The sequence below is a fragment of the Tachyglossus aculeatus genome, chromosome 4 (assembly GCF_015852505.1).
Source record: "Tachyglossus aculeatus isolate mTacAcu1 chromosome 4, mTacAcu1.pri, whole genome shotgun sequence".
NCBI classification, from domain to species: domain Eukaryota; kingdom Metazoa; phylum Chordata; class Mammalia; order Monotremata; family Tachyglossidae; genus Tachyglossus; species Tachyglossus aculeatus.
The window spans coordinates 37209962-37228677 of record NC_052069.1 but is presented as its reverse complement, the minus strand read 5'-3'; the positions used below and the strand labels follow the sequence as shown (position 1 = coordinate 37228677).

The window sequence follows — 18716 nt, the reverse complement described above, 5'->3', positions numbered from 1 at the left end:
CGTGCAACAGTTCTTCACCCTGCCAGTGAATTTGTTTGTCGGGTCACTTGACCATCCGAGGTTGAACAAATTAAAGGGGCGATATTCAGCGTGCCGAGCTGCGGCTAAATATCCGCAATGAGACTAAGCTATTCCCTTGGTTGCGGGGAATTCTGCCTGGTCTTGCAAGAGGAAATACCCATTTCCCAAAGAACGGCAAGCTGTGCCTTCCTCCCGCAGGTAACTTTTGACGTAGCTTGGTCTCCGAAGTGCGTTGACCGAAGATGCTACAACTACAGCGGGATCGCGGAGGCCTGTGACTTCCTATTTGTGATGTCTTACGACGAACAGAGTCAGATCTGGACGCAGTGCGTCGCAGCAGCCAACGCGCCTTACAACCAGACCCTGCTCGGTGAGAAAAATCTGGCGACGTTTTCTCGGTCTCTAAAAGGGCGTAGGTCCCCCTTTTAGACTGTGAGCCCACTGTTGGGTAGGGACTGTCTCTATATGTTGCCAATTTGTACTTCCCAAGCGCTTAGTCCAGTGCTCTGCACACAGTAAGCGCTCAATAAATATGATCGATGATGATGATGATCATCTGGGTTTTCCAATTACTACAACCCGTATTCCCGGTCTGCGCATTAATGCTTTCTCAGAACAGCTAGTCCGATGGCCTTTTACGGATCGTCTTGAGGTACCGGTGACGCCAACTTGTACTTCCCAAGCGCTTAGTACAGTGCTCTGCACACAGTAAGCGCTCAATAAATACGATCGATGATGATGATGATCATCTGGGTTTTCCAATTACTACAACCCGTATTCCCGGTCTGCGCATTAATGCTTTCTCAGAACAGCTAGTCCGATGGCCTTTTACGGATCGTCTTGAGGTACCGGTGACGCCAGCTTGTACTTCCCAAGCGCTTAGTCCAGTGCTCTGCACACAGTAAGCGCTCAATAAATACGATCGATGGTGATGATGATCATCTGAGTTTTCCAATTACTACAGCCCGTATTCCCGGTCTGCGCATTAATGCTTTCTCAGAACAGCTAGTCCGATGGCCTTTTACGGATCGTCTTGAGGTACCGGTGACGCCAACTTGTACTTCCCAAGCGCTTAGTACAGTGCTCTGCACACAGTAAGCGCTCAATAAATACGATCGATGATGATGATGATCATCTGGGTTTTCCAATTACTACAACCCGTATTCCCGGTCTGCGCATTAATGTTTTCTCAGAACAGCTAGTCCGATTGCCTTTTACGGATCATCTTAAGGTACCGGTGATGCTAACTTGTACTTCCCAAGCGCTTAGTCCAGTGCTCTGCACACAGTAAGCGCTCAATAAATACGATTGATGATGATGATGATCAAAGCGTGCGGTCTTAAATGCGCGGAAAATTTGATAGCAAGTAAATGTCTGCAGTTTTTGAAGGTAATTCATCGCCCACGTTCTGCGGCCTTGGTGCTGAGTCAAACTAAAGTAAGGCCACGATGTCTAGCCGATAATTTATAATTGTTAGATATATAGAATATCATCATCATCGCAGAGCACTACTGAGCACTTGGGAGAGTTCAGTATAACGGCGCTGGTAGACACTTCCCTGCCCACCATGAGTTTACAGTCTAGAGAAACAACGTGGCCAGGGCACGGGCCTGGGATTTGATTCATTAGTCAGTGATATTTGTTGAGCGTATTGAGTGTGAGAAGGACCTGTGCACCTGTATATATATGTTTGTACATATTTATTACCCTATTTATTTATTTATCTTTCTTGTACATATTTATTCTATTCTATTTTATTTCGTTAGTGTGTTTGGTTTTGTTCTCTGTCTCCCCCTTCTAGACTGTGAGCCCGCTGTTGGGTAGGGACCGTCTCTATGTGTCGCCGACTTGTACTTCCCAAGCGCTTAGTCCAGTGCTCTGCACACAGCGCTCAATAAATGCGATTGACTGATAATTAATCCTGGCTCGGCCACTTGTCTACTGTGTGACTTAATAATAATAATAATAATGGCATTTATTGAGCGCTTATTATGTTCAAAGCACTGTTCTAAGCGCTGGGGAGGTTACAGAGTGATCAGGTTGTCCCACCTGGGGCTCACAGTCTTAATCCCCATTTTCCAGATGAGGGAACTGAGGCCCAGAGCAGTGACGTGACTTGCCCAAAGTCACACAGCTGGCAATTGGCGGAGTTGGGATTTGAACCCATGACCTCTGACTCCAAAGCCCGGGCTCTTTCCACTGAGCCACGCTGCTTCTCCGACTTCACTGTGCCTCAGTTACTTCCTCTGTAAAATGGGGATTTCTAGACTGTAAGCCCACTTTTGGGTAGGGACAGTCTCTATATGTTGCCAACTTGGACTTCCCAAGCGCTTAGTACAGTGCTCTGCACACGGAAGCGCTCAATAAATACGATTGATTGATTAAGACTGTGAGCTCCACGCGGGACATGGGCTGTGTCCAACTTGATTATTTCGTAGCTACCCCAGTACTTAATAATAATGATGGTATTTGTTAAGCGCTTCCTCTGTGCGAAGCGCTGTTCTAAGCGCTGGGGAGGTTACGAGGTGATCAGGTTGTCCCACGGGGGGCTCACAGTCTTCATCCCCGTTGGCCCAGAGAAGTGATGTGACTTGCCCAAAGTCACACAGCTGACAGTTGGCGGAGTCGGGATTTGAACCCATGACCTCTGACTCCAAAGCCCGGGCTTTTTCCACTGAGCCACGCTGCTTCTCCGACTTCACTGTGCCTCACTTACTTCCTCTGTAAAATGGGGATTAAGACTGTGAGCTCCACGCGGGACATGGACTGTCCAACCTGATTATTCTGTAGCTACCCTAGTACTTAATAATAATGATGGTATTTGTTAAGCGCCTCCTCTGTGCAAAGCACTGTTCTAAGCACTGGGGAGGTGACTAGGTGATCAGGTTGTCCCACGGGGGGCTCACAGTCGTCATCCCCATTTTCCAGATGAGGTCACTGAGGCCCAGAGAGGTGAAGCGACTTGCCCAGAGTCACACAGCTGACAGTTGGCGGAGTCGGGATTTGAACCCATGACCTCTGACTCCAAAGCCCGGGCTCTTTCCACTGAGCCACGCTGCTTCTCAGAGCCTAGCATGTAAGCACTTAACAAATGCCGTTAAATCAAAAATACGTTTCTGTGCTTACAGCAGACCAGCAAGTAGATGACCCGACTTCATTTTAGTTTCAGAACAGTGAAAATTCCTCATCATAGGAGCGTTCGAAAGATTCGAAAGGCTCAGCTAGGAAGGGTTACGGAATACCTCGAGAAGAGCCCAACTTGATTCCTAGCATTCTGTGAATCACCTTAAAACGCTGCTCACAGTAAGCGCTCCATAAATTCATTCATTCATTCATTCATTCAATCGTATTTATTGAGCGCTTACTGTGTGCAGAGCACTGTACTAAGCGCTTGGGAAGTACAAGTCAGCAACATATAGAGGCAGTCCCTACCCAATAGCAGGCTCACAGTCTAGAAGGGGGAGACGGACAACAAAACGAAACATATTAACAAAATAAAATAAATAGAATAAATATGCACAAGTAAAATAGAGTAATAAATCTGTACAAACATATATACATTCATTTATTCAGTTGTATTTATTGAGCACTTACTGTGTGCAGAGCACTGTACTAAGCGCTTGGGAAGTACAAGTCGGCAACATCTAGAGGCGGTCCCTACCCAATAGTGGGCTCACGGTCTAGAAGGGGGAGACAGAGAACAAAACAAAACATATTAACAAAATAAAATAAATAGAATAAATATGCACAAGTGAAATAGAGTAATAAATATGTACAAACATACATACATAATACAATTGAATGAATGAATGAATGGTTTGTCTTGTATTGGAGTAACATCTACTTTTGTACTTTTGTTGGGAGAAGATTCAGAAGATTCAGCTGAATTTTCTCTGATCATTTCCAGCAATTCTCGCTAATATTTTGGGTAAATACTTGCAAGATACCAAGACTCTTTAAGTACATCTCTCGTAGTAGTTACAAGGACCAGTTCAGTTTTTTTCCTTGCTTCTTTTTTAAGCGTAGACATCACAGAACAGACTTCCCAGTGAGGTATTTTACCAGATAATCTCAGTCTCAATCAGCCGACAATTTATTTTATTTTGCTAATATGTTTTGTTGTGTTCCCTTCTAGACTGTGAGCCCACTGTTGGGTAGGGACCGTCTCTAGATGTCGCCGACTTGGACTTCCCAAGCGCTTAGTACAGTGCTCTGCACACCGTAAGTGCTCAATAAACACGAATGAATGAATGACGGTGTTTATTGAGCGCTTACTGTGGACAGAGCACTGTACTTGCAGTAAGGAGAAGGAACTGTGTATCATAAAAGCACTAATCAACATGACTTGATTTCTATTTCGATAACTTTTACTGCCTTGCTGATGCAGAGTTGAGGTAAGCCAATTAAATAATTAAATCGTATTTTTTTTTTCATTTTAATTAGGGTATGAAGACTATATTCGAATGGGCATCAGCCCAGGGAAACTTGTTATGGGCGTTCCCTGGTACGGTTATGATTACACTTGCATAGATTTATTAGAGGTAATAGTTCATTTTAATATGTTGTAGAGTATTTTTCTTTCTAATTTAAACACGTCTGTTTCATGTTTGATTTTTGCATGAAGGAATGAAGGCAATTAAGACATGATTGCTCACATACCATTTGGGACTGAATACCACATGATGCTAAATGATGTTTACAATCATTCCATATACCAAATGATGCTAAAATGATGTTTACAATCATTCCATTTACCAAATGATGCTAAAATGATGTTTACAATCATTCCATATACCAAATGATGCTAAAATGATGTTTACAATCATTCCATATACCAAATGATGCTAAAATGATGTTTACAATCACTCCATATACCAAATGATGCTAAAATGATGTTTACAATCATTCCAGATACCAAATGATGCTAAAATGATGTTTACAATCACTCCATATACCAAATGATGCTAAAATGATGTTTACAATCACTCCATATACCAAATGATGCTAAAATGATGTTTATAATCATTCCATATACAAAAATGATGCTAAAATGATGTTTACAATCATTCCATATACCAAATGATGCTAAAATGATGTTTACAATCATTCCATATACCAAATGATGCTAAAATGATGTTTACAATCATTCCATATACCAAATGATGCTAAAATGATGTTTGCAATCATTCCATATACCAAATGATGCTAAAATGATGTTTACAATCATTCATATACCAAATGATGCTAAAATGGTGTTTACAATCATTCCATACACCAAATGATGCTAAAATGATGTTTACAATAATTCCATATACCAAATGATGCTAAAATGATGTTTACAATCATTCCATACACCAAATGATGCTAAAATGATGTTTACAATCATTCCATACACTAAATGATGCTAAAATGATGTTTACAATCATTCCATATACAAAAATGATGCTAAAATGATGTTTACAATCATTCCATATACCAAATGATGCTAACATGATGTTTACAATCACTCCATGCACAGAATGTTTTTGAATATTATTCTTTTTTAAATTGAATCTTAACATCTATCTTTTTGCCTGATTATTTATTTTCAAGGTAGGTCGTGCTATCTATTGACCGGTCAGTCCCATTCTGTGCAGAGCACTGTGCTAAACGCTTGACACTGAACTAGGGACACGAATCCATTATTGGGGTTGTAGTATGTTTTCAGCACCCACTTGGTGCGGCGCACTGTGCTAGGCGTTTGGGAAGCAGAGAATAACTAAGCGACATGTTCCCTGCCCACAAGAAACGTGCACTCTCACGGGGGGAGACAAACATAAAAATATTTACAGTGAAATAAATGAGTGCACATGTGTATATCCATGAGTGCCATGGAGGGTGGAATTACTTGTACATATCTATTCTATTTATTTTATTTTGTTAGTATGTTTGGTTTTGTTCTCTGTCTCCCCGTTTTAGACTGTGAGCCCGCTGTTGGGTAGGGACTGTCTCTATATGTTGCCAATTTGTACTTCCCAAGCGCTTAGTACAGTGCTCTGCACATAGTAAGCGCTCAATAAATACGATTGATGATTGATGATGATGATTAATAATAATAATAATGATAGCATTTATTAAGCACTTACTATGTGCAAAGCACTGTTCTAAGTACCGGGGAGATTACAAGGTGATCACGTTGTCCCACGGGGGGTTCGCAGTCTTCATCCCCATTTTACAGATGAGGGAACTGAGGCCCAGAGTGACTTGCCCAAAGTCACCCAGCTGACAATTAGCGGAGTCGGGATTTGAACCCATAACCTCTGACTCCAAAGCCCGGGCTCTTTCCACTGAGCCACACTGATTAAGTGCTAGAGTTGGATCAGTCGGTCAGTCATATTTATTGAATGCTCACCGTGTGAAGCGCATTGCTCAGTGGAAAGAGCCCGGGCTTTGGAGTCAGAGGTCATGGGTTCAAATTCCGGCTCCGCCAACTGTCAGCTGGGTGACTTTGGGCAAGTCACTTCACTTCTCTGGGCCTCACTTACCTCACCCGTAAAATGGGGGTTAAGGCTGTGAGCCCCACGTGGGACAACCTGATCACCTTGTGACCTCCCCAGCGCTTAGGACAGCGCTTTGCACATAGTAAGCGCGTAACAAATACCATCATCATTATTATTATCATTATTACTAAGCACTTGGAGTCAATCATATTTACTGAGCGCTTACTGTGTGCAGAGCACTGTACTAAGCCCTTGAGAAAGTACAATATGTTTGTATATATGTTTGTACGTATTTATTACTCTTTTTTTATTTTACTTGTACATATCTATTCTATTTATTTTATTCCGTTAATATATGTTGTTTGGTTCTCTGTCTCCCCCTTCTAGACTGTGAGCCCACTGTTGGGTAGGGACTGTCTCTATATGTTGCCAACTTGTACTTCCCAAGCGCTTAGTCCAGTGCTCTGCACACAGCAAGCGCTCAATAAATACGATTGAATGAAAGAATGAATTTATTCTATTTATTTTATTTAGCTAATATGTTTTGTTTTGTTGTCCGTCTCCCCCTTCTAGACTGTGAGCCCGCTGTTGGGTAGGGCCCGTCTCTATATGTTGCCAACTTGTACTTCCCAAGCGCTTAGTCCAGTGCTCTGCACATAGTAAGTGCTCAATAAATACAATTGAATGAATGAATGAATTTATTCTATTTATTTTATTTAGCTAATATGTTTTGTTTTGTTGTCCGTCTCCCCCTTCTAGACTGTGAGCCCACTGTTGGGTAGGGACCGTCTCTGTATGTTGCCAACGTGTACTTCCCAAGTGCTTAGTCCAGTGCTCTGCACACAGTAAGCGCTCAATAAATACGATTGAATGAATGAATGAATGAATGAATTCTATTTATTTTATTTAGTTAATATGTTCTGTTTTGTTCCCTGTCTCCCCCTTCTAGACTGTGAGCCCGCTGTTGGGTAGGGCCCGTCTCTAGATGTTGCCGACTTGGACTTCCCAAGCGCTTAGTCCAGTGCTCTGCACACAGTAAGCGCTCAATAAATACGATTGAACGAATGAATGAATGAATACAATACAACAATAAATGGACACATTCCCTGCCCACAATGGGAATACAGTGGTAGAGCAGAGTTGACAGACACATTTCCTGTCCACAGTGAGCGGGTTTGGCTTAGAGGGCTTAGGCCACCACGCCGTGAAGCTTTTCTTGATGTGTAGTGAGCGCTCCGTTGTCGTTCTCCTAGGATCGCGTGTGTACCCTTCCCAAAGTCCCTTTCCGAGGGGCTCCATGCAGCGATGCCGCGGGACGGCAAATTCCCTATGGAGCCATAATGAAGCAAGTGAACGGCTCCATCTCCGGAAGCCAGTGGGACGAGGAGCAGCAGGCCCCGTATTATAACTACAGGGTAAGAGAACTCGGATGCGTCCACACGGAAGAAATATTTAATAATAATAATAATGGAATTTATTAAGCGCTTACTAAATGCCTGCTGAGTGACTAGGGCAAGTGACTTCACTTTTTTGTGATTCAGTTACCTCCTCTGGGAAATGGGGATTCAGGACCTGCTAATAATAATAATAATAATGACATTTATTTTACAATAATAATAATAATAATGGCATTTATTAAGCGCTGACTAAATGCCTGCTGGGTGACTAGGGCAAGTCACTTCACTTTTTTGTGATTCAGTTGCCTCCTCTGGGAAATGGGGATTCAGGACCTGTTAATAATAATAATAATAATAATGACATTTATTAAGCGCTTACTATGTGCAAAGCACTGCTCTAAGCACTGGGGAATTTACAAGGTGATCAGGCTGTCCCGCGGGGGGCTCACAGTCTTCATCCCCATTTTACAGAGGAGGGAACTGAGGCCCAGAGAAGGGAAGTGGGTTGCCCAAAGTCACCCAGCTGACAAGTGGCGGAGCCGGGATTTGAACCGATAATAATAATAATAATAATGTTGGCATTTGTCAAGCGCTTACTATGTGCAAAGCACTGTTCTAAGCGCTGGGGGGGATACAAAGTGATCAGGTTGTCCCACGGGGGGCTCACAGTCTTAATCCCCATTTTACAGATGAGGTAACTGAGGCTCAGAGAAGTTAAGTGACTTGCCCAAGGTCACACAGCAGATATGTGGCAGAGCCGGGATTCGAACCGATGACCTCTGACTTCAAAGCCCGGGCTCTTTCCCCGGAGCCACGCTACTTCCCTACTTCCCAAGCGCTTAGTCCAGTGCTCTGCACACAGTCAGCGTTCAATAAATGCGATGGAATGAATGAATGAATAAAGCACTTTTCTAAGCACTGGGGGGTTACAAGGTGATTCAGGTTGCCCCCAGCGGGGCTCACAGTCTTCATCCCCATTTCCCAGATGAGGGAACTGAGGCCCAGAGAAGTGAAGTGACTTGCCCAAGGTCACACAGCTGACAAGCGGTGGAGCCGGGATTTGAACCCCTGACCTCGGAGTCCAAAGCCCGGGATCTTGCCACTGAACCACACTGCTTCTCTATACTGTACTGTAGTATATACTATTTATACTATCCTATTCCCAAGCGCTTAGTACAGTGCTCTACACACTGTAAGCGCTCAATAAATAAATACGATTGAATGAATGAATGAAGGGTACAGTCCCCAAATCTCTATCAAGCATGTAGTAGACACCCAAGGCTAGAAGTCTATCCACTTAGAATCTCACATAGAGGAGACCCATTATCCAGGTACCCGAGGGAATCGTAATAACGATCGTAATAATGATGTTATTTGAGAAGCAGCGTGCCTCAGTGGAAAGAGCCCGGGCTTTGGAGTCAGAGGTCATGGGTTCAAATCCTGGCTCCGCCAGTTGTCAGCTGTGTGACTTCACTTCTCTGAGCCTCAGTTCCCTCATCTGTCAAATGGGGATGAAGACCGTGAGCCCCCTGTGACAACCTGATCACCTTGGAACCTCCCCAGCGCTTAGAACGGTGCTTTGCACATAGTAAGCGCTTAATAAATGCCATTTATTATTATTATTTTTAAACGCTTGCTATGTGTCAAGCACCGTTCTGAGTGCTGGGGTAGATACAGACTAATCCGGTTGGACAAAAAAGTCCACGGCCCACATGGGAGCTCCCGGTCTTGATCCCCGTTTTACAGATGAGGTAACTGAGGCCCAGAGAAATCAAGTGACTTGCCCACGGTCACGCAACAGACAAGTGGCGGATCTGGGATTGGAACCCAGGTCAATCAATCAATCAATCGTATTTATTGAGCGCTTACTGTGTGCAGAGCACTGTGCTAAGCGCTTGGGAAGTCCAACTTGGCAACGTCTAGAGACGGTCCCTACCCAACAGCGGGCTCACAATCTAGAAGGGGGAGACAGACAACAAAATCAATCAATCATATTTATTGAGCGCTTACTATGTGCAGAGAAGCAGCGTGGCTCAGTGGAAAGAGCCCGGGCTTTGGAGTCAGAGGTCATGGGTTTGAATCCCGGCTCTGCCGCACGTCTGCTGTGTGACCTTGGGCAAGTCACTTAACTTCTCTGAGCCTCAGTGACCTCATCTGTAAAATGAGGATTAAGACTGTGAGCCCCACGTGGGACAACTTGATCCCATTGTATCCCCCCAGTGCTTAGAACAGTGCTTTGCACATAGTAAGCGCTTAACAAATGCCATCATTATTATTATTATTATTACTAAGCGCTTGGGAAGTACAAGTTGGCAACATATAGAGACAAAACCAAACATATTAACAAAATAAAATAAATAGAATCGATATGTACAGGTAAAATAAATAAAGAGTAATAAATCCGTACAAACATATATACATATATACAGGTGCTGTGGGGAAGGGAAGGAGGTAAGACAGGGCGGGGGGGAGGTCCTTCTGACTCCTAAACCCGTGCTCTAACCACTGATCCACACTGATGAACCGCTCCCATTCCCGAAAGCCAGTGGGATTCATTCATTCAATTGTATTTATTGAGCGCTTACTGTGTGCAGAGCACTGTACTAAGCGCTTGGGAAGGACAAGTTGGCAGCATATAGAGACGGTCCCTACCCAACAGTGGGCTCACAGTCTGAAAGGGGGAGACAGACAACAAAACCAAACATACTAATAAAATAAAATAAATAGAATAGATATGTACAAGTAAAATAAATAACTAGAGTAATAAATATGTACACGTATTTATTGAGCACTGTACTAGGTGCTTGGGAAGGACAATTGAGAGGGATGAGACTGTGAGCCCACTGTTGGGTAGGGACTGTCTCTATATGTTGCCAATTTGTGCTTCCCAAGCAGTTAGTACAGTGCTCTGCACACAGTAAGCGCTCAATAAATTCGATTGATTGATTGATTGAGTAGCAGACGCCGTATCGTAAGTACAGAGTAAGAGAACTCGGATGCATCCGGACCGAAGGAGCGTTTATGGGCCTGTATTAGCACCCAAGGCTAAATTTCTATCCGCTGAGAGTCGCACGTAGAGGGGACCCAATCATCCAGGGTATTTGAGGAAACAGATCTCCGGCTCCTAGGAGAAACGGGAATTTCCGTCTCTAGCTGTCCTTCCGGGATTCGACCTGGCTTCCCTCCCAAACCGTGGATAGTGGGCTCGCCATCCCGGACTCCGGGCGGGCCCCAGGATGTTGGTTCTCCTGAGCACCAGGCCGCAGAAGCCTCCCAAGTAGCCAAACTCGAACAGCGCTCAATAAATACGATTGAATGAATGAATGAACTCTAATAATTGTAGACTGTGAGCCCACTCTTGGGTAGGGACTGTCTCTATATGTTGCCAACTTGGACTTCCCAAGCGCTTCGTGCAGTGCTGTGCACACAGTAAGCGCTCAATAAATACGATTGATTGATTAATGTAGTCTCCCAAGAGCTTAGCCCAGTGCTGTGCCCACAGTAAGTGCTCAATAAATATGAGCCAAGCACATTTTGGCTGATTTTTTGGCTTCAGAGAGGGAGAAAACTGCCCGTAGGTTTTGATTTCTAGACTTCTAGACTGTGAGCCCGCTGTTGGGGAGGGACCGTCTCTAGATGTTGCCAACTTGGACTTCCCAAGCGCTTAGTCCAGTGCTCTGCACACAGTAAGTGCTCAATAAATGCGATTGATTGATTGATTGATTAATGCAGTCTCCCAAGAACTTAGCCCAGTGCTGTGCCCACAGTAAGTGCTCAATAAATATGAGCCAAGCGCATTTTGGCGGCTTTTTTTGCTTCAGAGAGGGAGAAAACTTCCCGTAGGTTTTGATTTCTAGACTTCTAGACTGTGAGCCCGCTGTTGGGGAGGGACCGTCTCTAGATGTTGCCAACTTGGACTTCCCAAGCGCTTAGTCCAGTGCTCTGCACACAGTAAGTGCTCAATAAATGCGATTGATTGATTGATTGATTAATGTAGTCTCCCAAGAGCTTAGCCCAGTGCTGTGCCCACAGTAAGTGCTCAATAAATATGAGCCAAGCACATTTTGGCGGCCTTTTTTGCTTCAGAGAGGGAGAACACGGGTTCCCGTAGGTTTTGATTTCTAGACTTGTAGACTGTGAGCCCGCTGTTGGAGCTGGAGCTCAAGAGCCTGGATTCTGCAGTGGGGGACACGTCCCGTCTTCCCAGTCCGAGCTCACGCCCCTTGTCCCGCTCCCATTTTGTGTGGCTCCTTTTTTTTGAAATGTTGTTAGCACTTACCCTGAACCGGGCTCTGTTCTACGTACTGGTGTAGATTCAAGCTCAGCAGGTTGGACACGGTCCAAGTGCCACAGTCTTAACCCCATTTTGTGTGTGTATATATATATATATATATATATATATATATACATATATATATATATATACACACACACACACACACACACACATATATATATACACACACACATATATATGTGTATATATGTATGTATATATGTCCTGTATATATGTATATATGTTTGTACATATTTATTACTCTATTTTACTTGTACGTATCTATTTTATTTTGTTAATATGTTTGGTTTCGTTCTCCGTCTCCCCCTTCTAGACTGTGAGCCCACTGTTGGGTAGGGACCGTCTCTCTATGTTGCCAACTTGGACTTCCCAAGCGCTTAGTACAGTGCTCTGCACACAGTAAGCGCTCAATAAATACGATTGATGCTGATGATGATTTTGTGTATATATGTATATATGTCCTGTATATATGTATATATGTTTGTACATATTTATTACTCTATTTTACTTGTACGTATCTATTTTATTTTGTTAATATGTTTGGTTTCGTTCTCCGTCTCCCCCTTCTAGACTGTGAGCCCACTGTTGGGTAGGGACCGTCTCTCTATGTTGCCAACTTGGACTTCCCAAGCGCTTAGTACAGTGCTTTGCACACAGTAAGCGCTCAATAAATACGATTGATGCTGATGATGATTTTGTGTATATATGTATATATGTCCTGTATATATGTTTGTACATATTTATTACTCTGTTTTACTTGTCCATATCTATTCTATTTATTTTATTTTGTTAATATGTTTGGTTTTGTTGTCTGTCTCCCCCTTCTAGACTGTGAGCCCGCTGGTGGGTAGGGACCGTCTCTCGATGTTGCCAACTTGGACTTCCCAAGCGCTTAGTACAGTGCTCTGCACACAGTAAGCGCTCAATAAATACGATTGATGATGATGATGATTTTGTATATATATATATATATATATATATGACCTGTATATTTGTTTGTACATATTTATTACTCTATTTTACTTGTATGTATCTATTCTATTTGTTTTATTTTGTTAATATGTTTGGTTTTGTTCTCTGTCTCCCCCTTCTAGACTGTAAGCCCGCTGTTGGGTAGGGACCATCTCTAGATGTTGCCAACTTGGACTTCCCAAGCGCTTAGTACAGTGCTCTGCACACAGTAAGTGCTGAATAAATACGATTGATGATGATGATGATTTTGTATATATATATATATATATATATATATATATATATATATATGACCTGTATATATGTTTGTACATATTTATTACTCTATTTTACTTGTATGTATCTATTCTATTTGTTTTATTTTGTTAATATGTTTGGTTTTGTTCTCTGTCTCCCCCTTCTAGACTGTGAACCCGCTGTTGGGTAGGGACCATCTCTAGATGTTGCCAACTTGGACTTCCCAAGCGCTTAGTACAGTGCTCTGCACACAGTAAGCGCTCAATAAATGTGATTGATGATGATGATTTTGTGTATATATATATGTATATATGTCCTGTATATATGTTTGTACATATTTATTACTCTATTTACTTGTACATATCTATTCTATTCTATTTTATTTTGTTAATATGTTTTGTTCTCTGTCTCCTCCTTCTAGACTGTGAGCCCACTGGTGGGTAGGGACCGTCTCTAGAGGTTGCCAACTTGGACTGCCCAAGCGCTTAGTACAGTGCTCTGCACACAGTAAGTGCTCAATAAATACGATTGATGATGATGATGATTTTGTGTATATATATATATGTATATGCATCCTGTATATATGTTTGTACATATTTATTACTCTATTTTACTTGTACGTATCTATTCTATTTATTTTATTTGGTTAATATGTTTGGTTTTGTTCTCTGTCTCCCCCTTCTAGACTGTGAGCCCACTGGTGGGTAGGGACCGTCTCTAGAGGTTGCCAACTTGGACTCCCCAAGCGCTTAGTACAGTGCTCTGCACACAGTAAGCGCTCAATAAATACGATTGATTGATTGATTGATTTCCCTTCTTCCCTCTTTGGAGCTTTTATAGCCTTACACCGGCCTGGTCGAGGTGGAGAAAAATCATCCCCTCGGGCAGATGCCTGCCCGCCTGGAGCCCCGAAAGTGGGCATCGGAGGCTGGGCTGGACCCCCCTCCAGCTCACAGGCACGTGAATTGGGATGGTTCTGCTTCCCCACAGCACCTGTATATATGTTTGGACGTATTTATTACTCTATTTATTTTACTTGTACACATCTATTCTGTTTATTTTATTTTGTTAACACGTTTGGTTTCGTTCTCCGTCTCCCCCTTCTAGACTGTGAGCCCACGGATGGGTAGGGACCGTCTCTAGAGGTCGCCGACTTGGACTTCCCAAGCGCTTAGTCCAGTGCCCTGCACACAGTAAGCGCTCGATAAATACGATTGATTGATTGATTGACTCTGCTGACACACGGCAGCTGCCGTGGCCTCCTTCCTCCCGTATTTCAGAGCCAGGAAGCTCTGTTATCTATCGAAGACTATAGCGACTGATTCCAGATGAGTCACGGGGGGTGCCGAGGGAGAGCGTTTTCTCCACCTCTTCCTAATTCACTCAGTCGTATTTATTGAGCGCTTACTGTGTGCAGAGCACTGTACTAAGCGCTTGGGAAGTCCAAGTAGGCAACATATAGAGACAGTCCCTCCCCAACAACGGGCTCACAGTCTAGAAGGGGGAGACGGAAAACAAAACATCCCCCCTCACCCTCTTCTCCTTTCCATCTTGCCAGCTCCAATGTCCACAACGTACCATGAGCCAGGCACTGTACTGAGCGCTGGGGGGGTACACAAGGTGATCAGATTGGACACCAGTCCCTGCCCCGCGGTCTTAATCCCCATTTTACGGATGAAGAAACTGAGGCCCAGGGAAGGGAAAGCGACTTGCTCAGGGTCACAGAGCAGGCAAGTGGCAGAGCCGGGATTAGAACCCATGACCCTCTGACCCCCAAGCCTGTGATCTATCCAATAGACAGTGCTCAAGCGCTTAGTACAGTGCTCTGCACACAGTAAGCGCTCAATAAATACGATTGATTGCTTAACTCGTAGATTGTGCGTGATGGGGTTCCCAAGAAGTGGACTCCGGATATCTACAGTCCCGGCGCTGTGTGACTTTGGGCAAGTCACTTCACTTCTCTGTGCCTCAGTTCCCTCATCTGTCAAATGGGGGTGAAGACTGTGAGCCCCCGTGGGACAACCTGATCGTCTTGTAACCTCCCCAGCGCTTAGAACAGTGCTTTGCACATACTAAGCGCTTGATAAATGCCATCATCATTATTATTATTAACCCAATTTCCTTTTGAGAAGCAGCCTGGTGTCGTGGATGGAGCCTGGGCCTGGGAGTTGGAAGGTCATGGGTTCTAATCCCTGCTCTGCCACTCGTCTGCTGTGTGCCCTCGGGCAAGTCACTTCACTTCTCTGGGCCTCATATGGAAAATGGGGTTGGAGACTGTGGGCCCCATGTGGGACAGGGACTGTGTCCAACCTGATTCGCTTGGATCCACCCCAACGCTTAGTACGATACGACGCTGAGAAGCAGCGTGGCTCACTGGAAAAGAGCCCGGGCTTTGGAGTCAGAGGTCATGGGTTGAAATCCCGGCTCCTCCAATTGTCAGCCGTGTGATTTGGGGCACGTCACTTCTCTGGGCCTCAGTTCCCTCATCTGTAAAATGGGAATAAAGACTGTGAGACCCCCATGGGACAACCTGATCACCTTGTAACCTCCCCAGCGCTTAGAACAGTGCTTTGCACATAGTAAGCGCTTAATAAATGCTATCATTATTATTATTATTAAAATGGGGATTAAGACTGTGAGCCCCCTGTGGGACAAACTGATCACCTTGTAACCTCCCCATTGCCTAGAACAGTGCTTTGCACATAGTAAGCACTTAATAAATGCTATTATTATTATTACTATTATTACTATTATTATTATTATTATTATTAAAATGGGGATTAAGACTGTGAGCCCCCTGTGGGGCAACCTGATCACCTTGTAATCTCCCCAGCGTTTAGAACAGTGCTTTGCATATAGTAAGCACTTAATAAATGCCATTATTATTATTATTATTATTAAAATGGGGATTAAGACTGGGAACCCCCTGTGGGACAACCTGATCACCTTGTAACCTCCCCAGCTCTTAGAACAGTGCTTTGCACATAGTAAGTGCTTAGTAAATGCCTTTATTATTATTACAGAGCCTGACACATAATGAGCACTTAACAAATACCACAATTATTATTATTATTGTGTTGGAAAATGGGGGAGATGCCCGTTTTACCTCATGGTTGTGAATCACTGGATTGACGAAGCTACTTCCTCTTCTACTATCAATCAATCAATCAGTCGTATTTATTGAGTGTTTACTGTGTGCAGAGCACTGTACTAAGCGCTTGGGAAGTACAAGTTGGCAACATAAAGAGACGGTCCCTACCCAACAGTGGGCTCACAGTCTAGAAGGGAGAGACAGAGTTCGAGCCCGGCCGGGCTTTGGAGTCAGAGGTCGTGGATTCAAATCCCGGCTCTGCCAACTGTCAGCTGTGTGACTTTGGGCAAGTCACTTCACTTCTCTGGGCCTCAGTTCCCTCATCTGGAAAATGGGGATGAAGACTGTGAGCCCCCCGTGGGACAACCTGATCACCTTGCAACCTCCCCAGCGCTTAGAACAGCCCTTCTAGACTGTGAGCCCACTGTTGGGTAGGGACTGTCTCTATGTGTTGCCAACTTGTACTTCCCAGGCGCTTAGTATAGTGCTCTGCACACAGTAAGCGCTCAATAAATTCATTCATTCATTCAATCATCATCATCATCAATCGTATTTATTGAGCGCTTACTGTGTGCAGAGCACTGTACTAAGCGCTTGGGAAGTACAAATTGGCAACATAGGGACAGTCAATCATATTTATTGAGCACTCACTGTGTACAGAGCACTGGACTAAGCGCTTGGGAAGTCCAAGTTGGCAACATCTAGAGACGGTCCCTACCCAACAACGGGCTCACGGTCTAGAGGGGGGAGATGGAGAACAAAACACATATTAACTCAATAAAATAAATAGAATAAATTCGATTGATTGATTCGCACATAGTAAGCGCTTAACAGATGCCAACAGAGAAGCAGCGTGGCTCAGTGGAAAGAGCGCGGGCTTGGGAGTCACAGGTCATGGGTTCGAATGCCGCCTCCCCCACATGTCTGCTGTGTGACCTTGGGCAAGTCACTTCACTTCTCTGGGCCTCAGTTCCCTCATCTGTAAAATGGAGATTAAGACTGTGAGCCCCACGTGGGACAACCTCATCTCCTTGTGTTCCCCCCCAGCGCTTAGAACAGTGCTTTGCACATAGTAAGCGCTTAACAAATACTAAAAAAAAAACCCAAAACATGATTATTATTATTATTATTATTATTATTATTATTATTATTATTCAGTTCTCTTTTCTCCTGAATTTGCTCAGGACCCTGCTGGCCGCTTTCACCAAGTGTGGTACGATGACCCACGGAGCATTTCCGCAAAGGCAGCCTATGCCAGGGACCGGGGCTTAAGGGGCATCGGCATGTGGAATGGAAATAGCCTTGACTACTCCGGGGGGCCCGAGGCCCAAAAAGAGACGGAGGAAATGTGGCAGGCCTTAAAACCTTAGCTCCGACACACCGAGCGGGAACGATCGGAGAGCCCGGAACGTGCGCTCGAGCGCGACTTCTTCTTTTTAAAGACAATTTTCTCTATATATACTGAACTTTAATCACGCTCACAGCCTAATGTCGCCCATGCTAGCCAACATTTCCAGGAGGTTGGGACGAAGAAAACGCTGCCATTATCCGACGGAAGTTCGCTTCTTCACGAAGTCGGCCTTGCAGATGGCAAAATACCCATTCTTTAAAAAAAAAAAACTTTTTGAAAATAATCCCCGTTTTTGCATCCGATATCGTGAATATTTAAAATTGACTGCGCAGCGTCTTCTTTTAGGGCTATCTAGCCGTTGCAAATGGCGGGTGAGATCTTTGCTCTGGCGAGGCAGATAATGTCGGGAAGAAATTTTCCGTTCGGGGTGGCAAGCGATTCTCCCTGCCGTCCTTGACGATATTCCGAATCGCACCTCACCTTTTACAGCGCCCTGCGCCCAGTAAGCGCTCAATAAATACGGTGGATTTTACAGTTACTGAACGTTCTGCTCATTAGACTGTGAGCCCACTGTTGGGTAGGGACCGTCTCTATACGTGGCCAACTTGTACTTCCCAAGCGCTTAGTACAGTGCTCTGCACACAGTAAGCGCTCAATAAATACGATTGATGATGATGATGATTAGAAGCTTTTCGGCTTTAACCTTTTCGTTTTCAAGTGTTCATTTTTTTTTTTTTTACATTTGTATCGCTTCCAGTTTCAAATATCTTGACGCTGTGTTCTCGGCGGGTGTTCCTCTTTCTAAATGAACTTCCCATTTCTGCTTTTTCTGCTCTTTTTCGTGTGATTATTAAACGATCTTAGTTAAGCA

At 44.0% G+C, this 18716-nt stretch overlaps 1 protein-coding gene across 2 annotated transcripts in view; it reads left to right on the top strand.

The window, feature by feature from the left end:
- CTBS (chitobiase) overlaps nt 1-18716 on the top strand; it is a 30758-nt gene extending 12042 nt beyond the window's left edge. For both annotated transcript variants that reach the window (XM_038745738.1, XM_038745739.1), the window contains exons 4-7: nt 220-391; nt 4465-4562; nt 7754-7915; nt 17679-18716. In XM_038745738.1, the coding sequence (XP_038601666.1) occupies nt 220-391; nt 4465-4562; nt 7754-7915; nt 17679-17864 (618 nt within the window). In that variant the 3' untranslated portion in view covers nt 17865-18716. The remainder of the gene's footprint in view (nt 1-219; nt 392-4464; nt 4563-7753; nt 7916-17678) is intronic.